The sequence below is a fragment of the Dermacentor andersoni genome, chromosome 6, assembly GCF_023375885.2.
Source record: "Dermacentor andersoni chromosome 6, qqDerAnde1_hic_scaffold, whole genome shotgun sequence".
Classification (NCBI taxonomy): domain Eukaryota; kingdom Metazoa; phylum Arthropoda; class Arachnida; order Ixodida; family Ixodidae; genus Dermacentor; species Dermacentor andersoni.
In genome coordinates this window covers 85,961,973-85,980,342 of record NC_092819.1, presented here as the reverse complement: position 1 = coordinate 85,980,342, position 18,370 = coordinate 85,961,973, and the positions used below count along the sequence as shown (strand labels likewise).

The 18,370-nt window shown below is 44.0% G+C and overlaps 1 protein-coding gene across 1 annotated transcript; it reads right to left on the bottom strand.

Moving 5' to 3' along the window:
• Positions 1-3,009: 3,009 nt before the first annotated feature.
• Positions 3,010-18,350, bottom strand: LOC126522522 (uncharacterized). Its single transcript, XM_072288791.1, has 7 exons — positions 18,242-18,350; positions 17,205-17,311; positions 16,064-16,117; positions 14,919-14,951; positions 8,895-9,017; positions 7,082-7,123; positions 3,010-3,069 (listed from the first exon to the last, which is right to left on the bottom strand). The coding sequence occupies exons 1-7, from the start codon at positions 18,309-18,311 to the stop codon at positions 3,028-3,030; spliced, it is 471 nt and encodes a 156-aa protein (XP_072144892.1). The 5' UTR covers positions 18,312-18,350; the 3' UTR covers positions 3,010-3,027.
• Positions 18,351-18,370: the final 20 nt, after the last annotated feature.

The following is an 18,370-nucleotide window of genomic DNA, read 5'->3' as shown; positions in this document are numbered from 1 at the left end:
AAAATAAAGAAATCAAAAGCCGTGACAGCTGGCAGTTGAGGCAGCGTTCGTCCAGGCAGTATTCTCGGTCCATCGCTTTCAGGGATGTGGCTTTAAGCGGACGCTGATTGGCTAAGCCAGCGGGCAGAACGCTCGTCACTCCAACGAAGCCTCGCCCCAGATGTCACGTCAAGAAAAAGCGAAAGCCTCTCGTACAAGCTACCTTTCCTGCGCACTGCACAGGGCGATCATAATTAAGCTTTACGGAATTCTTAAAGATCGTCTGTCCCAGATAACATAATTCTTGTCCTTGAGCTGAATTATTCGGAGAGGCGGAAGTTATTAACACGAGAAACTGAAACACACATTCAACTAATTAACGCAGACTCCCTATATAACTTTCTAATTAACTAATTTACGGCACATATTGCAATTTACGAATTGTAGGCGGAGAGCTTGCAAGACGTATCCACTTGAAATGAATTTCCAGGATGATACGAGTTTCAAGATATTATTTCCCAAAGTGTCGGACGAAATTCATGGATGTTCCATACCTTTTGAGCTTATGCATAAAAGAACGTCTTTCTAAAAAAAATAAAGGTAATTGCAACAGCCGTGCATTTTTATGGCAAGTTTGATGGGGCATATCTAGAAAGTGGCGTCAGTTAGAAATTCATTCCAAGTGGATACGTCTTGCAATATAACTGGGTACAATTCATAAATTACAATATAAGCTGTAAACACGTTAATTCGAAACATAATTAGTGGACTTTTGTTAGTTAGTTGAGCATTTGCCACGATTTATCAAGGAAGTAATGTCCGCATCTCCGAATATCCAGCTCAAGGACTAGAATTATGCTATCCGCAACAGGCCATTTTTAAAAATTCCATAAAACCTAAAAATGATTACCCTCTAGATTGCAACTGATAGTTCCACCCTTCTTTGTCTTGTCTACGCTGGTTGCCATTGTTCTCTGCTTTTGTGTATTGTATGGTGTGTATAATAGATTCCTTTATTTTACTACCTGGTTGGTTTTGTATGGAGTGTATAGCAAGCACACTAACTCGCATATAGGGGCGCGTTTATTTTGAGACTTCGTACTCGTAACCAAAGAGATAGAAAGAGACGTAATATTGGGCAGCGCAAGAAATAAAGCTTTAAACAATCTCCCGCTCTTTTAAACGTTTGTAAAGAAACATTGCCCCACCACAAGTGCGTGACGACTTGGTAATTAAGTCATAAGGAGTGTGCAAGATCAGTTTGGACAATTGGGTAGGATCAATAACGATGATAACGCAAGCGGCGATTTAGCGGTATACTGAAAACTTAAAACACTAAGTGGACGATGAGAGACATGAGGCATGGAAAAGCTATGTTTAAAAGATGTGATTCATAAAGGATTGTAACGAAGCCTTTCACTTTCGTTTCGCCTCCTTGCCTTGTTGCCAGTCGCGGTTACGTTACCCACCCGCGTGCTGTGAGCATGGTGAGATAAGCACCATGATAAGGAAGGGGGTGTGAGCGAAGGAAAGCTTAGGCCTGTACAAAATGCATTACAGTCCAGTTCCTTCTTGAGCATACCAACCTATATATCTATACTTACTTTCACTGCATAGAACAGTAGCATGCGGGCGAAGTAAATACAATGCATTTGCATCCAAGGTGGTCTATTAACTCGATTAACATACTTTGGGAACATGTCCAAGTCCGCAGTACATTGTCCTGCTTGTTCGTCTGTCTGACCACGCCCGACCCACTCTCCCACCAACCTGGGTCTCTGGGAAGTCCGTGGTCTAATACAGAGCTTCCCAAACATTGTGGCCCTGGGCACTCAGATCTGCTTATATGTATTTCGCATCTAGACTCACTTCTGAATTTTGCCGCGCCCTTTTATTTGAATTTTGGCTGTGCCCTATTAGTCATCATGCTCCAGAATCTCACCTTCGTTTCCCCCTTCAAGCGCAGATGGTTAGTGTTATAGCATAGGCAGAACGGCTGATGGAAAAGATGCTTGACTGACAATCTGTTGGTCGGAGTTTGAACGCTCGAGAGACACTGCAGATATTTTTTTATTTCTTTAGAACCTTGCCGCAAAATTCAATGTAATTTCTGTGGTGAGAGCGTAAACTTTTATTTTCAAATCAGCAAGAAACAAGATTTGAGTCCGGCGTCTTTTTAGTGGGTCTGGGCACCCGCCGCCGACGCGGTTCCGAGACCTTGTCTCGAAGCGGCTTCCTCAGCTCGCTGGATGGCCCGTAGTTGGGCTGTCAGGTTCGAGCTGAGCAGTGCAGTCTCCCATCGCGACCGGAGGCTGGCGTTGGAAGAGACGGACGGGTCGGCACTGCCCGACTTGTTTGTTAAGTCCCGACACTCTCATAACATGTGATTTAGTGTGGCAACCTCGCCACACGATGTGCATCTGTTTGTGGTGTACATGTCTGGATACATGGCGTGCATGAGTCTGCGGTTTCTGTAAGAATCCGTTTGTATTTGCCTGAAGTGTACTGATTGCGTCCTGTCTAACCAAGCGTGAGGGAACGGGTATACGCGTCCTTGTAACTGGTAGTGTGTCGTGATGTCGTGAAACCTGGTCACACGATCCTCCCATGCCCAGACCTTTGCAGTACCCCGCGGAGTCTCTTCCTCCGATGATGCTCGGTGAGTCAGGCCTCGAGCAACGCGGGGAGCCGCTTCATTGGGGGTGCTCAATCTAGTGTGTGCCCGTGAATACCGGCGACTTTTGTGGACATCAAGGTGACTGGGAGAGTGCGCCCATAATAGCTCACGCTCTAAGAAATGAGCATGAGATATCCGTGTAGTTTTTGAAAGCACGGGTGTCCAAAATAAATAGAGTCACCGCTGCAACATCTTTCGAAGATTCGGTGTAGCTTCTGAGTAACGAACCTCATTTAACTACTCATTTGTCATAAGAATATGGAACATTTTGACACTTTGATTTTTGGTGGTCCACTGAAGTGACCTAAGGGTTCTTTCTCATAGACTAAATGCACAATGATGCGGATGTCAGAGAAGGGAGCTGAATACTTTTATTCTCTTTCGGGCAGCATCTTGCAGGCCTTGTGAAGCATCTGCAAAATACGAAAACAGAACCTTACAAAAAGTAATGTTCGCAGTACGTGATATCTGCACAGCTCACTGACGAAATATTGTTATATCCCGCATGCCTTGCGCTGGCAGCCCTGCTGACCAGCAGCGGCTCAAGCACTGCTGAAAATTTATACGTACGTACTCAGAAGATGGATAGCAAGAAATCCTTAGAATATTCGTGCCACATAACTGCATTCTGGAGTCATTTCTTCCACAGAAAATATTAAACGGAACGCCCTGCCGTATACTGTTGTGTCCGCGCCTATATATATATATATATATATATATATTTGCCCTGACGCATTGTTGTATATATATATATATATATATATATATATACAACAATGCGTCAGGGCAAATTTATTTATGCAAAAAAATAAATAATAAATTAAAGAATAACACTGCCTCCGGCGAGCACTCGTCCTGGTGTCATGTGAGGAAACTTTAACAGCTAAAGAGTCATCGTCGCTAATGCACTTTTGTTTTATTCTTCTTTATTTTAATATGATTGTTGAGTTCAGAAGAAAACAAGTGACACCAGGCCGGAGTGGCAGTATATCGTCCAGCCAGAAAAGAATCAATATTTTCCTCGATAAATACAGGCCCACCCATCGACTTGTCAGACGGCCTGCTTGGGGCAACTCACCGAAGCTCAGCGTGTTTTTCATGGCGTTTTTTTTTTCTCAAACTAAAAATTACAATATTAAGCTAAAGCGTACTTTGCCGCATATGATCAGTCCTTTTATGACTGCACAAAAAAAAAAAAGAAAACAAGTTTTAGTCTTTCTGTTTTACCCAAGCGTTTCGGAAATACTATACATACAGGTATACATACAGCAACAATCCTAAACTGGCTGTAGACTCTTGGCGTATTTATGAAGTCACGCGACGAAAAATAATATCACCAAATAACCTGTAAAGCTACTGTTAATGGAAAATAGCGAAGAGGAAAAATAGACGCGCACAAAAATAGTTTAACGTTTCACAAGGAAGCAAAGCTCACACTTATGGGACAAAGCCATGGCGCCATATAAGCGAGACACTTTCTCGTTTTCTTCTTACTGAAGGAACCAGCTTCTTTCACTAATAAACATTTTCACACACATTGCATTTGTGGTGCATTGCATAAGCCAAACGTTTGAAGAAACATTTTCAAACATCGTGATCTTTGCTGCTTCAAACTAACAGTCGTACTATAAGCGATGGTCTGCAGAACGACTACCGCTTTTGAGCAAGCGAAAGGCACTGAGCCATGACATGAGCGGGGGGAGAAAAGTTATCTTTCTAACAGCCGAGAACTTGGAAGTTCTACTGACGCAGAAGCTTTCGGTGTTATCAAACGAACCATAACGAGAACTCTTGGGAGCTTGGAAACAGGCGTCTAGCATTAGAATACATTTTTTACGATACGCCGTTTTGACATATTTTCTTTCACGCACTTCACGGAGAAACACAATGTGCAGCGACCAGATGTAGCATTTAGTGACCTTTGAACAATACTGCTACTCGAGAGTTAATACATGCGTAAATATAATGCAGTTATTGGTCGATGCACATTATGTTGGCGTTTTTCTGTCGCATGCATTTTCCTGGGCAAGGTGGGTTGCTGTGAAACTTGGAATTTGTCTTGCCACGTTAATCATAGTCTACCATCACTTTTGCAGTGGTGCAGGCCCACTCTATTTACCTATAGGCTGTTACCTTCTACAAAATTTATAGTATGTGCGATTGCTTCGCGAGTAATAGTCTGGGGATAGCACAATGCATTGTGGTCGCTCTATTAACGCGATAGCGTTAAGGAGCTCGTGTCGCAGAAAAGCCGGTGTCGTCGGCGTCAGTGGCGTTGACCGTGAGCAAAAAATCCCGGAAGGCAATTCATAAATAAAAACAACATGCAAGATGGGCTGGGTGGGAATCGAACCTGGGTCTCCGGAGTGTGAGACGGAGACGCTACCACTCAGCTATGAGTTTTTCTTTTTTTTTTTCTTTATTGCCTTTTCACAAACGCAAACAAGAAGATCAAATACACGACATGTACATATTCTAAAAACACCAGCCGCAGCTCGGCCACTGTAAGGTGTTCAAAAGGGCTTCACAGAAGCCAATTGGTCTAGTACAGGACGCCATTCCGGGGGTTCACATAGTTCTCTGAACAAGTCGCGTGTGTATATAATGCTCTCAACAAAATAGTGTCTTGCTGAGTGAGCCTGTATATGACAATGCCTGATGTCCATTCTGGTCTTCCACACGCTGTGCATGCAAAGCAGCATTAGCATATCACTCGGCGCTTCCCCTGTTTCAGCACGTGGAAGAAACTGGATTCCAAAAGGGCTTATCAGGCAGTTCTTTTTTAAGTGTTCTTTGTAGGACGTCCCACAGAAAAACGGCGTCATGGCAGTCAATAAAAATATGCTCGATTGATTCTGGCTTATTACAGATTAAGCAGTTTACCGACCAAGGTACAAAAAGACCTTTGCTTTGTAACCATAGCTTTACAGGGAGAGTGTCGGTATGTAATTGAAAAAAGAACGTTTTAGCAGAGGGTCTCACTGGCATTTTTTTAACGCGCTTTAGCACATCGCGCTCAGGACCTAGCCTGTAGGCAGCTCGGTAAACCGGTAATGGTAAAAATACATCGAGAATATCAGAATACAAACGCTTTTTCGTGACATCACACAAGTATTCATATGAGAGCCTTGCCTTGAGCAGGCGTACAGAAGTAACCACTTCACGCAAATAAGGACTGAGCGGTCCAGCTCCGAAAGAAACAGATGACACGACAAAGTCAGATAGATAATCATGCAATCGTGCTTGGATCACAGTTCTCAAAAACACATCAGTTTGTTCCCGCACAAAGAAGAATCTGCTTACCAGCTGCTTGAAAAACAGGTGTGAGAGCCCTAGCCCACCATTTTTCACCTTGTGAAACAAATTGCACCGGCTTGTGCGCTCCCATTGCGATCCCCAAATAAAGGTCGCAAACACTCGGTGGATTTTTTGAACCGAAGTTCTTGCCATGGCCATCACTTGCAACACGTAGAACACTTTTGCAATTAAGAACATATTACAAACGGAAGCTCTTGCGAACATTGAAAAGTTATGGCCACCCCATTTATCGGTAGCATTTTTGACGCGTTTATTTTCCTCAGACCAATATTCATCAGCATTGAGGTAGTTATTTAGCGGGACACCGAGGTACTTTCCGGGGGAGACAGTCCAAATCATATTACAGTACACCTCGGGTGTGCTCTGCCAGTTGCCATGCCAAAATCCAAGGCATTTGGGCCAACTAATCACGCTACCAGTTGCTGTGCAGAACACCTTAGCAACACTGACGACTTCCTGCACGCTTCTAGCATCAGCTATGAGTTCGGTTGTTCAAAGCGCGACAAAACCGCCTCTAGTGAATGGGGTGTTGCCTTAGAAACGTGCCGTAGGAAGTTATACTGCGGTGTATATCGGTAATTATGAGCATGTACATTACAGAAGTCGCAGTTAAACTAGTAGCGAAGTACGTTTCCGCTACATTTCTTCTGCGCTCGGCGCACACGCAGAGCCATCTAGCCATCTTGCGGCAAACACAGAAGACCCCCTCCTCGCGATGTACGGCGCTGCCCCGACAGGTGGCGCGCCACTCGCCCGTTTCTCCCCTTTGTCTCGTCAAGAGCATGGCGAGCGAATGAGTGGGCGGTGCGAACGGGGTGCGATAACGCTATAGCGTTCCACTCTTGAAGGCGAAGCTTAAGCGTCCCTCAATTTTTCTGGTCAAGAACGTGCTTCTTTCACTCGCCTTGTTGCCAACGAAGCGAGTAAAAATGAAGTACTTGCACATGCTTGCAGTTGGTACAGCTTCTTTATAAGATAGAATTAAGGTTGTTTCTTGGTGCTGGTAATTGTTAAACACGTAGCTGGCGATTGGTATAGTGGTCCTACACAAGCGAATGCGCAAATTGTCGAAGTCATCCCGTGACAAGTGCAATTTTCGATGCTCACCCTGAACACGGCTGCGCTTGAACACTGGACCCACTCTTCCATCTGAGGAACAAAGGCAATGAGACGGTAAAAACACTGTAGACTTTGCAAACTTCGCCGAGGGTAACTTTTGTTGTTGTCACGAGGCAGTGAAAAAACATAGGAAAGAACACAGCCACTCTTGTGCGACCTCAGCTGCATCGCAGTTGAATTTCCAACAAAGCTGTGTTTTGTGAAGCTGTATAGTATTAGTAATTTTCTAGTAGCAGTATTTAAAGCACAACGTTTATCGCTTATGACCCATAACGTTGTCCCTATTGGCTGGAAAATCCACCGCGGCAGCCTAGTGGCTATGGCGTCGCGCTGCTGAGCTCAAGGTCGCCGGTTCGATCCCGTATGCGGCGACCGCATTTCTATTTAGGCGAAATGCAAATACGCTCGGGGCACTTAGATGCAGGTGCACGTTAAGTAACCCCAGGTAGTCAAAATTAATCCGGAATACCGCCCTACGGTGTGCCTCATAACAATATGGTGGGTGCGGCAGGTAAAACTCAAGAATGTTTATTAATTATCTGTAAATTAATATTGTCACATTCGCGTGCGTACTGAACTTAGATGACCCTTTCTAGAGTAGCAATAAATACTTACTGCAAAGGCGGTAATAAGCAAACACACTTTGAATTTCGCGCGCACGTTCGATATGACATTGCCCCTATTTCTGTACAAACGGGGTGCCTTCATTATTTATCCCAGAAATGCTGGAAAAGGATCCACGATGTTCGAAAAATGCCCGTGTAATGCTTCGGGGTGTCTATACAAGTAATTTACTGCAAAGCAGTAATTATCCCACACAAGTTAGACATGATTGACATAAGGTCTACAACATACACCTTCCATTTCACTCATATGTGAAGTCGGGATCACATTAAAATCTCACAACACAGTGGAAGACATTGCGTATGATGCTTACATGGCGCTTTCGAGCAATAGAATATAATTTCGTTCTTGTTGAGCTTGTAAATACTTCACACTATTTAATATTTGCCCGAACAGCACCGATAAAACGCCTCCTATTCCCCTTTTTTTGTTCCAGGACATGAGGCAACCCTTCTACGATTCGTCTTTTAATCGTATAGAAACCACATCATGGCCCAATCCTTATGCAAGTTGAATCCTGGTGCCACGCTTAGATCTCTCGGAACTCCGGTAAAGAAAGTAAGTGCTTCTTACAACGCCTTAAAAGGGTTGAGGAACATATATTAATCATTTCCAAAACCCCTAATTAACCCTCTTTCTCTAAACTTTCGCTGCGCGACAGCCAGTGCAGTTCTGTCGAAGGATGGGCACAGGGAAATTTTTTAATGAAAAACTACCCCTGAATTTCGTACTGTGCAGGATTTCTTTTTGATCTAGGACAAAACTGACTTTTTGCTGCATCTTGCTGGGACACCTGAAATCTCAACGTTTCTTTTTCTTTTCTTGCTGTGAAATGTCGAGAATGTTGCCAGGACACACAAAAGTTGCGTCAACATTCTTTTCTGCGAGGTGGCCTGGATGTTTCCAGGACAGATGAATTTGCTTCAACCTATTTTTTTCTGCAGAATGGTCTGGATGTTGCCAAAACACTCGAAGTTGTCTCATATTTTCTCCGTGAGGTAACCAGGATCTTGCTAGAACACCTGAAGTTCTTTCAGGGTAACTCTTCTAGGACGTGGCCAGTAATACTGAAGCTATCTCGGCAGCATTTCCGCCGTCTATCCCCACAAAGTTTGCGAATAAATTTCAATTCAGTCGATTTTAAGCTATTGGGAACACTATAGGGCATCAAACTCGCCTTCTTGAAGCAGCTGCAGCCGACCAGGTCCATGGTAAGCTCACGGAAGAATTCAGGAATGTGACCCATGCGGCTGCTGACGTATTTCTCGATGCCTTCCTTGTTGCACACACCATTAACGGACTGCAAATTCGCGAGCGAGTGAAACAGGTTAGCATATGATCTATACCAGCATTAGGGCTATGAGAGAGAGACAGATCAAAGGAAGGCAGGGGTGTTAACCAGTCAAGAGTCCGGTTGGCTACCCTACGCTGGGGAACGGGTGCAGGGTAATAGAAAAAAGGGAGAGAAAGGGAGAGGTGGGGTAGAGAGACGTCCACGCACAGCACTACAGAGTCAAAGTCGCTCGCACAAGCCAGAAGCCTTTGTGCCTTCTGAGCCGATGATCGGTGGGGGCGGTCTTCTAATATTGTCTGTTTACTGAGTAGACGATCCCCTAGTTCCTGAATGCGTTGGTCATAGATTGTTTTTGTGCTTCGAACTGAGGACAGTCACCCTCCTCCTCCTCCTCCTCCTCCTCCTCTCCTCGCAGGCGCAGACATCACATGCAGGACTGTCAGCCATACGAATGAGTGCTGAGTAAGTTTTATGAACGTTACAGAAAGCTAAGCTTGAAAGCTGATTTCCATGAAAACAATTACGATAGTTAACTGGTCCAATCAACAGTTGCACATGAACAAGTTAGGACACAGGAAAATAAAAAAGAAGAAGTTAACCAAACAATGTAAGGAATGATGGCAAGAGAGAGCAAATGATAAAGGAAAGGTAGGAAGGTTAACCAGGACTGAGCCCGGTTGGCTACCCTACACTGGGGAAAGGGAAAAGGGGACGGAAAGATGAAAAGAAGAAGAGAAAGTCTACTGGGTATATCGTTCGGTCACTCAGTTCGGATCACAGGCGCTGACTCAATCCAGTTGCCTTCAAATATCGCAGCAGAGCTTTTGTGGCCTTTTGTAGCTGCGATATGCGAGGCCATGGTCCCAAGATCTTCTTCAAGGTGAACGGTGTTCTATCTCGCAAAACTTCTAAATATGTAACATATACAGATACAATCATTGCATACAAAAGTAGAAAGAAGACGATTTCAGGACCCTCGTTTTAAAACAAAAGAGTAAACACTTGGTTGAAGGAATTTATCATTAGTTTAACTGTTCCACTCGTAAACAGCTCTCGGAACAAAGTAGCACTTTGAGCACTCCTTTTCGTAACGCCTTTTCGCATCCGCGAAAGGCATTTAAAGGGAAAATATGCCTTTGTCTCGTGGCACATCCTGATGACAGAGAGATTACTTTCGATGTGTCGCTGTTGTAGTGCCAATTAATTAGTAGGTAAATATAATAATACGAGAACATCGATTTCGTGGAAAATTGTAGATAAACTAGGCTTAGCCAACATAGTCGTTGCAGAAGAGCACCCAGAACTGTTATCTATTTGTAAAGCGGACGGTCTCTCTTTTTTTTTTTCTTGTTGGTGGATATTTTTTCTGTTTCGTCAATGTCAATTTTAGTAAAAGGGTCCTAGAATATAGAAGAATAGTCTACTAGTGATAAGATAGAAATTGTATGCGCTAGCAACCGAACACCAGGATTTCATCATTTTCAAGCTCTTCGTAGAAATAAATGTTTCCACTTTGGGTTAGCTTTAACGTGGTCAATGTGCTTTGATGAATGAAAGATGGTATTGATGCAATGCCCCATGAATTTAAAGTGAGTTGATTCAGCAAGAAGCAGATTATTTCCACCATAGCTAAAGCTTTTAGTTTCAAAGTAATAGTCATAAAAGCACTTTTTTCAACTTGATTTCTGTTTGGCGGAATGTGGATTCATTCAAAAAATTTTTGAAAATCCTGATTCAGCTTGTGTCGGTCTGAAGCACTTTTGTACTCTACGTAAGTAGCACAGTCACCCGCGTACAATTTTCTTTTACCCAAAATATATGTTAGCATCTTATTACTGAATATGAGAATTGAAAGTGGCCCAAACACGGATCCCTGCGGGACGACAGAGTCTACTGAAGTCGTTCTGAAGAGCGGTCTTTGTAAACAACATGTCGCTGCCGCTTTCTTAGGCAGGATGACAACCAAATTATCAATAGTGTATTTTTGAGGACTTCATTTAATTTAGAAAGTAACTTTTAGTCGCAAACATTGTCGAATGCTTTGCTGGAATATATAAGAATTATGTTACTTTGGTTACCAGCATCAGTTGCTACTGCTAAAATCGTGAACGGGCTTCAATCAGCTTAGTATATGTAAAATAACCTTTTCTAAATCTATTTTGGCATCTATTATATTTGAGCATAATGGATGATGATAGCCTAAACTCATCATTCCAATTATAAGATTACAAATGCAACAAGGAAAAGGAGATGGTATGGTTATCGTGAGCACATGGATCACTCCACAGGCCACCTTTAGAAAAATAAACTGCGGCGGCTGCGTGCATTGTGCCCTTCAAGGCCACGATACGACGGAGCAGTTCACATCTGCGGGGGCGTCACCCTTCCGGACTTTGTTCGCCAGACGCTGGGCCTTGGACCTTAGTATGCCGTAAGCGCTTCTGCTCGTTGTTTCATGTGTCCACTATCCCACTTCGCGATGCACCACACAGTCTCATTATACCAGAATCTTTTCTGGTTCTCGACGTTTGAGAAAGGAGGATTTAATTCTTCACCGCATGTTGTTAACACGAGGATGACAATTAGCCGAGCTTTATGCAGGTCAGATACTAAGCTTCCGCCCTCGATCTAGCTGAAAGCCACCGTGAAGTATTGATTGGACTGAAAGCTGTAAAAAGCGGAGACAATTTGTACGGATTCACGTGAACGAGCTCAGCCGCTCCAATACCCAAAACGCCTTTCTATACGCGTTTCTATAGTGGATCTGTCTTATTCACGTGTTCTGTTCTTAATTTGAGCAAAAAATTTCCTCTAATTGGTTCTCGAAAAATAATTTACAGCTACGCTTGCGAACGCGCACCAATCGAATTCATTTTGGGATGCAGCAGAACCCGCAGCGTTTCAACCAATTCAAATCGGTTTTGTTAAGAACAAGAAAACCAGCTTTGTGAGAACAATGTGAAGCTTAAGACTGACGACTGTACTGCGAAGCCCAATTACAGCGTGAAGATTACCAATGTGAAGGCAAACATGGCTTCATCACGGTCGCGGAGCCTGAGTCGTACAGCGAGCTTCGGTCGCTTACATGTAGCCTATGAATAGTGAAGTGGATTCTAGAAAGTCATTTTTGAAGCGTCTTTCCTAACTTCAAAGTCGCTAACATGTCGCCAATTGTTCATTAATGTCGCCAAAAAAGGACGCCGGTCGCTAAATAGAAAACTTTGTCGCTAAACACGCGGGAATGTCACCACACCTAGCGAGAAAATTGCTAAAATGGCAACGCTGATTGCAGACCAGTAAATTGTAAAATGCAAAGCTGATTTTCTGTTTTCAAAGGTGGTTAGGGTTAGACGGCTTCAGCAAACATGGAAACATGGAAGCCAAAACTTGTTTTCTACCGCCCGGCGACCGCTTCCTTTTCAAAGCAGGCGCGAAAGGCGCGTCTCGCAGACGGCTCGCACCGAGAAGAACCGTATTGCTTAGTGCTGCCGGCCGAGCGACATCTGCTGCAGCATGTAGTGTCGAGACGCGAAAGACAATCTTCGCGGCCTAAGCAGGGAATACGCAGTAAGAATGCCCACTTACGAGGCCGCTATTTCCAAAGAAAACTTAGCCTCAATAGTTTTTTGCTTTTTCTACAGTGAGCAGCCGACAGCGCCCGCGTTTGAAAGGGGGTGACTGGGGAGGAGGCAAATGGCTTACTTTGCCCCTCCCGGCTACTCGCTTGCTCGAGAGCACGCTCGCTTTTCCTCACCTTCCCGCGACGAACGAGTGAGGGAACTAACGGGAGACAGTATAGTGCCCCCTTTTTCCCACCCCACCCCGCAACTCAGTTTCGTGAGAGCTGACGCGTGACAGTCCCTCCCCACTCCTCCCACCCCTCTTCGCAACTCGGTTGTCGCAAAGTCGGTTGCCCTTTCCCACGTTGCGTTTCCCCACTTTTCTTCGCCAAAGTCCAACCACAATATTACTTATCACGAAAACGACCGAAGAGAGAGAGAGAGAGAGAGAATAATGCAGAGAAAGGCAGGGAGATTAACCAGAGGTAGTTCCGGTTGGCTACCCTGGGCAGGGGGAAGGGTTAAGAGGGATAAAAAGAGAAGCAGAGTGGAAGGGGGAGATTGAAAGAAAGGGAGACAAGCACAGCCCAAGAAAGCTATTCGCTTTAATAGCTTTGTCTGTGCACGCTCTCTATCTCATTGGGTTTCGTGCTTTGCGTGCGCTATGTTAACGCGCGTTATTCGGCGAGTGAAAACGTCCGTAATGTTTAGGTTGTGCTGAACACAGCGTTGCGAGAGGTGGCGGCCCCTCTGGCTTGTGCATTGGTTAAATTTGCCGTGATATCGACCGCTCTCGCTAGTAGATCGCCAGTGTTGAAATAAGCTTTCGTTTCCTTTAAGCTCCCATGAAATGCTAGCTATGGGGGCATAACGCGTCTAACTTCTGAGATCATTCGGCGATTTTTCGGCGTCCGGAAGCCTAACGAGAAGTGCCGGCATAGGAACGGCCGGATGCGCTAATGGGTTGTCTTGGATTGGACACATTTGGCGACCAGATGGCGGCCCGTATTTTAATGTCTTCTTGACGTGTGCCTTCCCCTACGTTAAGCTAAACGTATTCAACGGAGGTGCTCCGGCAGAAGCAACCACCAAAGATATCACATTTAACGTTCGCAACGCGCCGATCGTTGTTGTATGAATGTCTGTAATTTAATAATAAACAGCTAATAGTATTCTAGCAGAGATTACAGCTCAATATTTATATGACGACAAGAAAAATAACGTATGGTTATACGTACATCTGTAACGCATCGCGCCAACACATTTTTCATTATGAAGTTGAGGCATTGTTTCATTTACACCGGCATGTCTAATGAATCGATGTCCCATATGAGAACGGAGCGTACTGTGCGCCCGAGCGACAGCACATTTTGTAGTTCCAACATGAGAATCAACAATTCACTACTTACTATGTCGAGGAATTGACAAAATTTGGCTTGATTAGGAACGATCGTGGCACTAATAGAACGAGCTGTCGACTACAGTAAAAACAAAAATTAGCACCAAGAAAGCTAAAACGTCTTTAGGCTTATAAAAAGCACAACATATGCCGGCATGCGGTTGGCAGGCATGTCCTATTGTCGTCTCTGTGGTTCTGGGATGACAAGCCACACACAGAAAAAAAACTGAACATCTGAATTTGAAAAATATATTTGAAAAATGGAATTAACTTGAATTGAAAACTGAATTGAAGTTACCTACAAGTTCACGACAATCATTAGGTAAACGTGCCCGAGAGAAGTGAGTGGACTTAAGCTTTGAATAGCAACCAGAATACAAGGAGAGGGTGCGTAATTTGTGGTGATGCTAGTAAAGTCCCCGTTACGCCAAAATGCCACGGCAATTTTTTTTCTTCATGTTTTTTTTTTGTCATAGGCATAGTCTAAGAGGAGGCCGATACAAAAGGCGGACAACGCCTGACGGGGTCTCGGCCTCCTGTACATAAGTACACAGCAGTTTAGCATATGAATTGGATTCAAGTTCCCAGCCTGGAAACGTAGCAGCCTTACTATACAGGTAGGGCATGGTAGGTGCTCCGATACCCCCCCAAACATGCCGGCGTTGCACAGGTGAATGAAATAATTGTACTAGCAGTATACCAAGAATGAAATGAATACATTGTTGCGCCAAAAAAGGAAAGAAAAGAAGACTTGGGAAGGAAGAGTACGAAACGACAGATTGAGCGCAACAAGTTCTACTCTATACCAAGGATGTTGCGATAGTCACTGTGCGAGGTTAATGAAATGGCGCCATTTTTTCGCAGGTCAAGTACACTGCCCGCCTTTGAACGCTATAGGGAAAGCTTATAGGTTTTAACGATAAGCTTATAATATTTTTTTATACTCACGATTCCAGTTGTGTCGGTATAGCACACTCTCATCTGACAAAAAGATAAAAGAGAAATTAGTGTGAAGTTACCACACACTAGCGGCAAGGATTTATACATGTGCTTAAAGTGGCAAAATCAAAGTGTTTAGCCTGTGCACCAGGCCAAAGAAACTAGCTTCATCTCTGTTAAGTTCTCTTGCCATGAAAGTTTGCTCGTACCATAAGTAATGCAGTTTACCAGACTACGTCAGCTCAAATTAACATGAGTAGCACTGCAATAATACTAATGAAGAACATATAACTACAAAAAAATTTTTAGGTAAAAAGAAGAAGGATCCGTGGGTATGGAAGCATAAAGATGAAATACTAGCATTTGGGCAAATGGTGACGTGGATATTTTTAGCGAGAATGTCGCCGCAGCGGAATACGTGCTCGAGCTTTAACCCGATGGGGGATTAAAAACAGGTTGTGAATTTCAGGTTACGCACTGATAACATTGGGAGAGAAAATTACCCACCGAACTTATTATTCACATTCAGTGTCCCTGCGCTTGGAGTTGTCGATTAACCTGGTTTCGCTCGGCGTTCTGATTGCCCCCTGGTTTCGTCAGGTTGTAGAGCAACCACAACAGCGCAACAGCAGTTAAAAAATAAGTCAGTCTAGAAGTGAAAGTGGGATTTCTGATATGGTTGTCATGTTTTACTTTGAATGATAGGCCCACTGGTCCCTAAACCTAAATAGAACGTGTTGTTGACAAAATGCTTGATTGTTTAAAATTTAAAAAAAAATAAACAAAGAAAAGTGAGCGCCCAGGGCGCAACCCAGTGGCAAGAACTAGCATACACAAGACCGGACAGCCAACATGAAGCAAATTTCTTGGGAACACTGCAAGATCTCTTTATTGTTATGCACATTTTTTTTAAATCTAATAACCCAACAGTTAGTTTGTAAAATCAGCGCACAATATATACTAAGATTTATGGAATCGACGGGCTGTTTCAGTCCTTCGTAAGGTGACAATACAAAGGTACAAGCTCGAATCACAAGTGCATGCCTAAGAAGTTATGGAATCGGGAAGGAAATCAAGCGTAAATTTTAACAGGCAAATGCAAAAATATGCTGCGAGAGCAATGTAAAGCTGCTGCTACATTGCTATTGCCTTACCGTGTGTATATCTATGTTTCCTTTGGAGTAGCACTCATCCATAATCGCCGTGTCCTGCGAGTAAATGTGAAAGAGAGAAGACACACCTCGTGTGGCGGACTGCTTTATTCGCTTTTACGTCAGAAAACATGGCAGCTAAAGTGAATAGCTTTCGGTGCTTCAGACACGTACGCAATGAGGCAAAAGCTATACTAAAGCGTTTTTTTTCTTCTAGCGTGCCATAGTCAATAACTGCCATTTCAGGAACGCGTTTATCTGAACTTGCTGCTTTGTGGACGATACGGTCGTATTGCGCTTATACTACATTACCTAAAAAACGACAAAAGGCACGTAGAAGTTAACATATACGAAATGAGACGTAGAGTAACACGAGCAAAGGCTTGACGTAGAGGTTTAAATCTCCTCCCACCAGCTTCAGCACTTGAATTCCTCGTGCACTGCTTTCATTATTTGCGAATAGACGTAGTAGATACGTGTTCGCCTGCGGCGTTTATAAATGTTTTTCGCTTTTGTGCTTTTCTTTTTTTTGCTTTCCGGTGACCAAACATCTAAGCTGATTGTTTACACAACGCGCAGCTGCCATATTCCCGATTTTTCTCACTGCTTTCCTTCATTGAGATGAAATAAACAAAAAGAAATGAAAATGATAGACTCGTACAATCCTTGCTCAAAAGTAGGAACGACTACTTCTCATTTAGTTACTACTTAGAAATAATAAAAACATACGCAATATTTTTTCATACCTATTACATCTTTCAATTTCCCTCGTTTTATTTCACAGCTGTAGAGGTAAAGGATAAATGTTGATATGCGATAATTAATCGCCGTCACTGTTGTTACGGTTTGTTATCTCGTTCAGCTTCCGTCAGTGCTGCGACACTAGCCACAAAAGACGTGCCTTCGCCGTTGCAGCGACAGAAGCAGTGGGGCTGGCCATCTTGTAGTGATGGAGTCCACCTCTTTAGCCTTAATTAACTGCACCTGTAGCTCTTCAGCAACAACAAAAAGAAACAAAATTAAGCAGAGACGAAATCAAAGTTAAATAGGTTGCGCCTAATATGATTAACGAACTTAGCGGAACTTATTTGGGCTCACATTCGAACTCAATTAGCCACATTTCCGTGCACTGCTCTCTGCGTACCTTAGAATCGACGTTCAACATTCGCATAACCGAAAGCACGAGCCGGTTCACTTGCGGTTTGTCCAATGCGCTGTCGACCGCCTCGTAAATGAGCTGCAGCCGGAATTCTGCGCACACAGAAAAGACCTACGGAGTCAGGGATCAAGGGTTGGATCAAGCCATTTCACAGTTTGCCCCGCTCAAGCGGGCAAGGTCTTCCGGCACCACAGTGTGTTATAACTCTGGTCTCCATAGCATTGTATAGTTCTCGCTACCTCGCAAATGTGGGCTTGAACTTGAGGCAACGATACTTCGACTATCGAGATTAGTAACGTGTGCGGTTTGACCGCTATGGTTTTATACCTCAGTGTTGTCGGCGCAGGTGCAATGACGCGCTGTGGGTGGTTTGGTTGCTTGGCGAAGAATGATTGTGAAAAAAAAAAAGAAGATAGCAGAGAAGGCGAATAAAAAGAGATAATGGCTCATCTTATTCGTGCCGCTGGTGTGCTTGTAACTGTGTATGCCACTCACAGTGATTTTAGGTGCAGCCGCTCGTACTCCATGCGCGTGTGAAAATATGTGAAACTATGCTCAAACCACTGTGGAAATCGGCCTAGGTGGGGTAGCCGTTCGCACGTGGAAAAAGGAAACCTTCAGAGCACCAGCCACGCGCCCAACCCTCGGCGTGGGCTGTTACAAATCTTTAAGTCTGGCGGAGTACGTCGGATAAGATTAGTATTTCGCGGATATAATTGGGACCATCTGATCCTTATATAGGCCTAAACTTTCCGACGATGGACAGTCGGACGGTCGGCCATGGCTATATTTAGCAGGCCTCGGCAGTAAACAACAATTTATCGTTTTCAGTTGTGAGAAATGTAAAGAGGTAAAGAGGAGAGGCAACGAAGTAGGAAAACGCTGTTGGAACACTCTAAGAAACGTTCAGGAAAAGAAACCCCAGCTCTTTCCTTGTTTTTCCTCCGAGACCGTCGGGCAAATGATCAATATCGTTGGAGCGTAACCACATATGCAGCAGTTTTATCAAGACAACGTCTTACCCAGGTCATTCTTGCAAGATGCGACGGCGATGACCAAAGCCAACAGGACCAACCTCATTGCCCGGACCATCGTGACTGAACGCGGCGCGTTTTCCTCTGCACCTGGCTCGAGTCCTTCTTGTACTCCGC

Excerpts from the sequence above, each read along its gene's own strand:
- LOC126522522 (XM_072288791.1), bottom strand. The coding sequence starts at position 18,311 with ATGGTCCGGGCAATGAGGTTGGTCCTGTTGGCTTTGGTCATCGCCGTC. Across the intron at positions 14,952-16,063 it reads GAAACATAGATATACACACG|ATGAGAGTGTGCTATACCGA; the intron begins GTAAGGCAATAG and ends TCTTTTTGTCAG. Across the intron at positions 7,124-8,894 it reads GCTGCAGCTGCTTCAAGAAG|ATGGAAGAGTGGGTCCAGTG; the intron begins GCGAGTTTGATG and ends TTTGTTCCTCAG.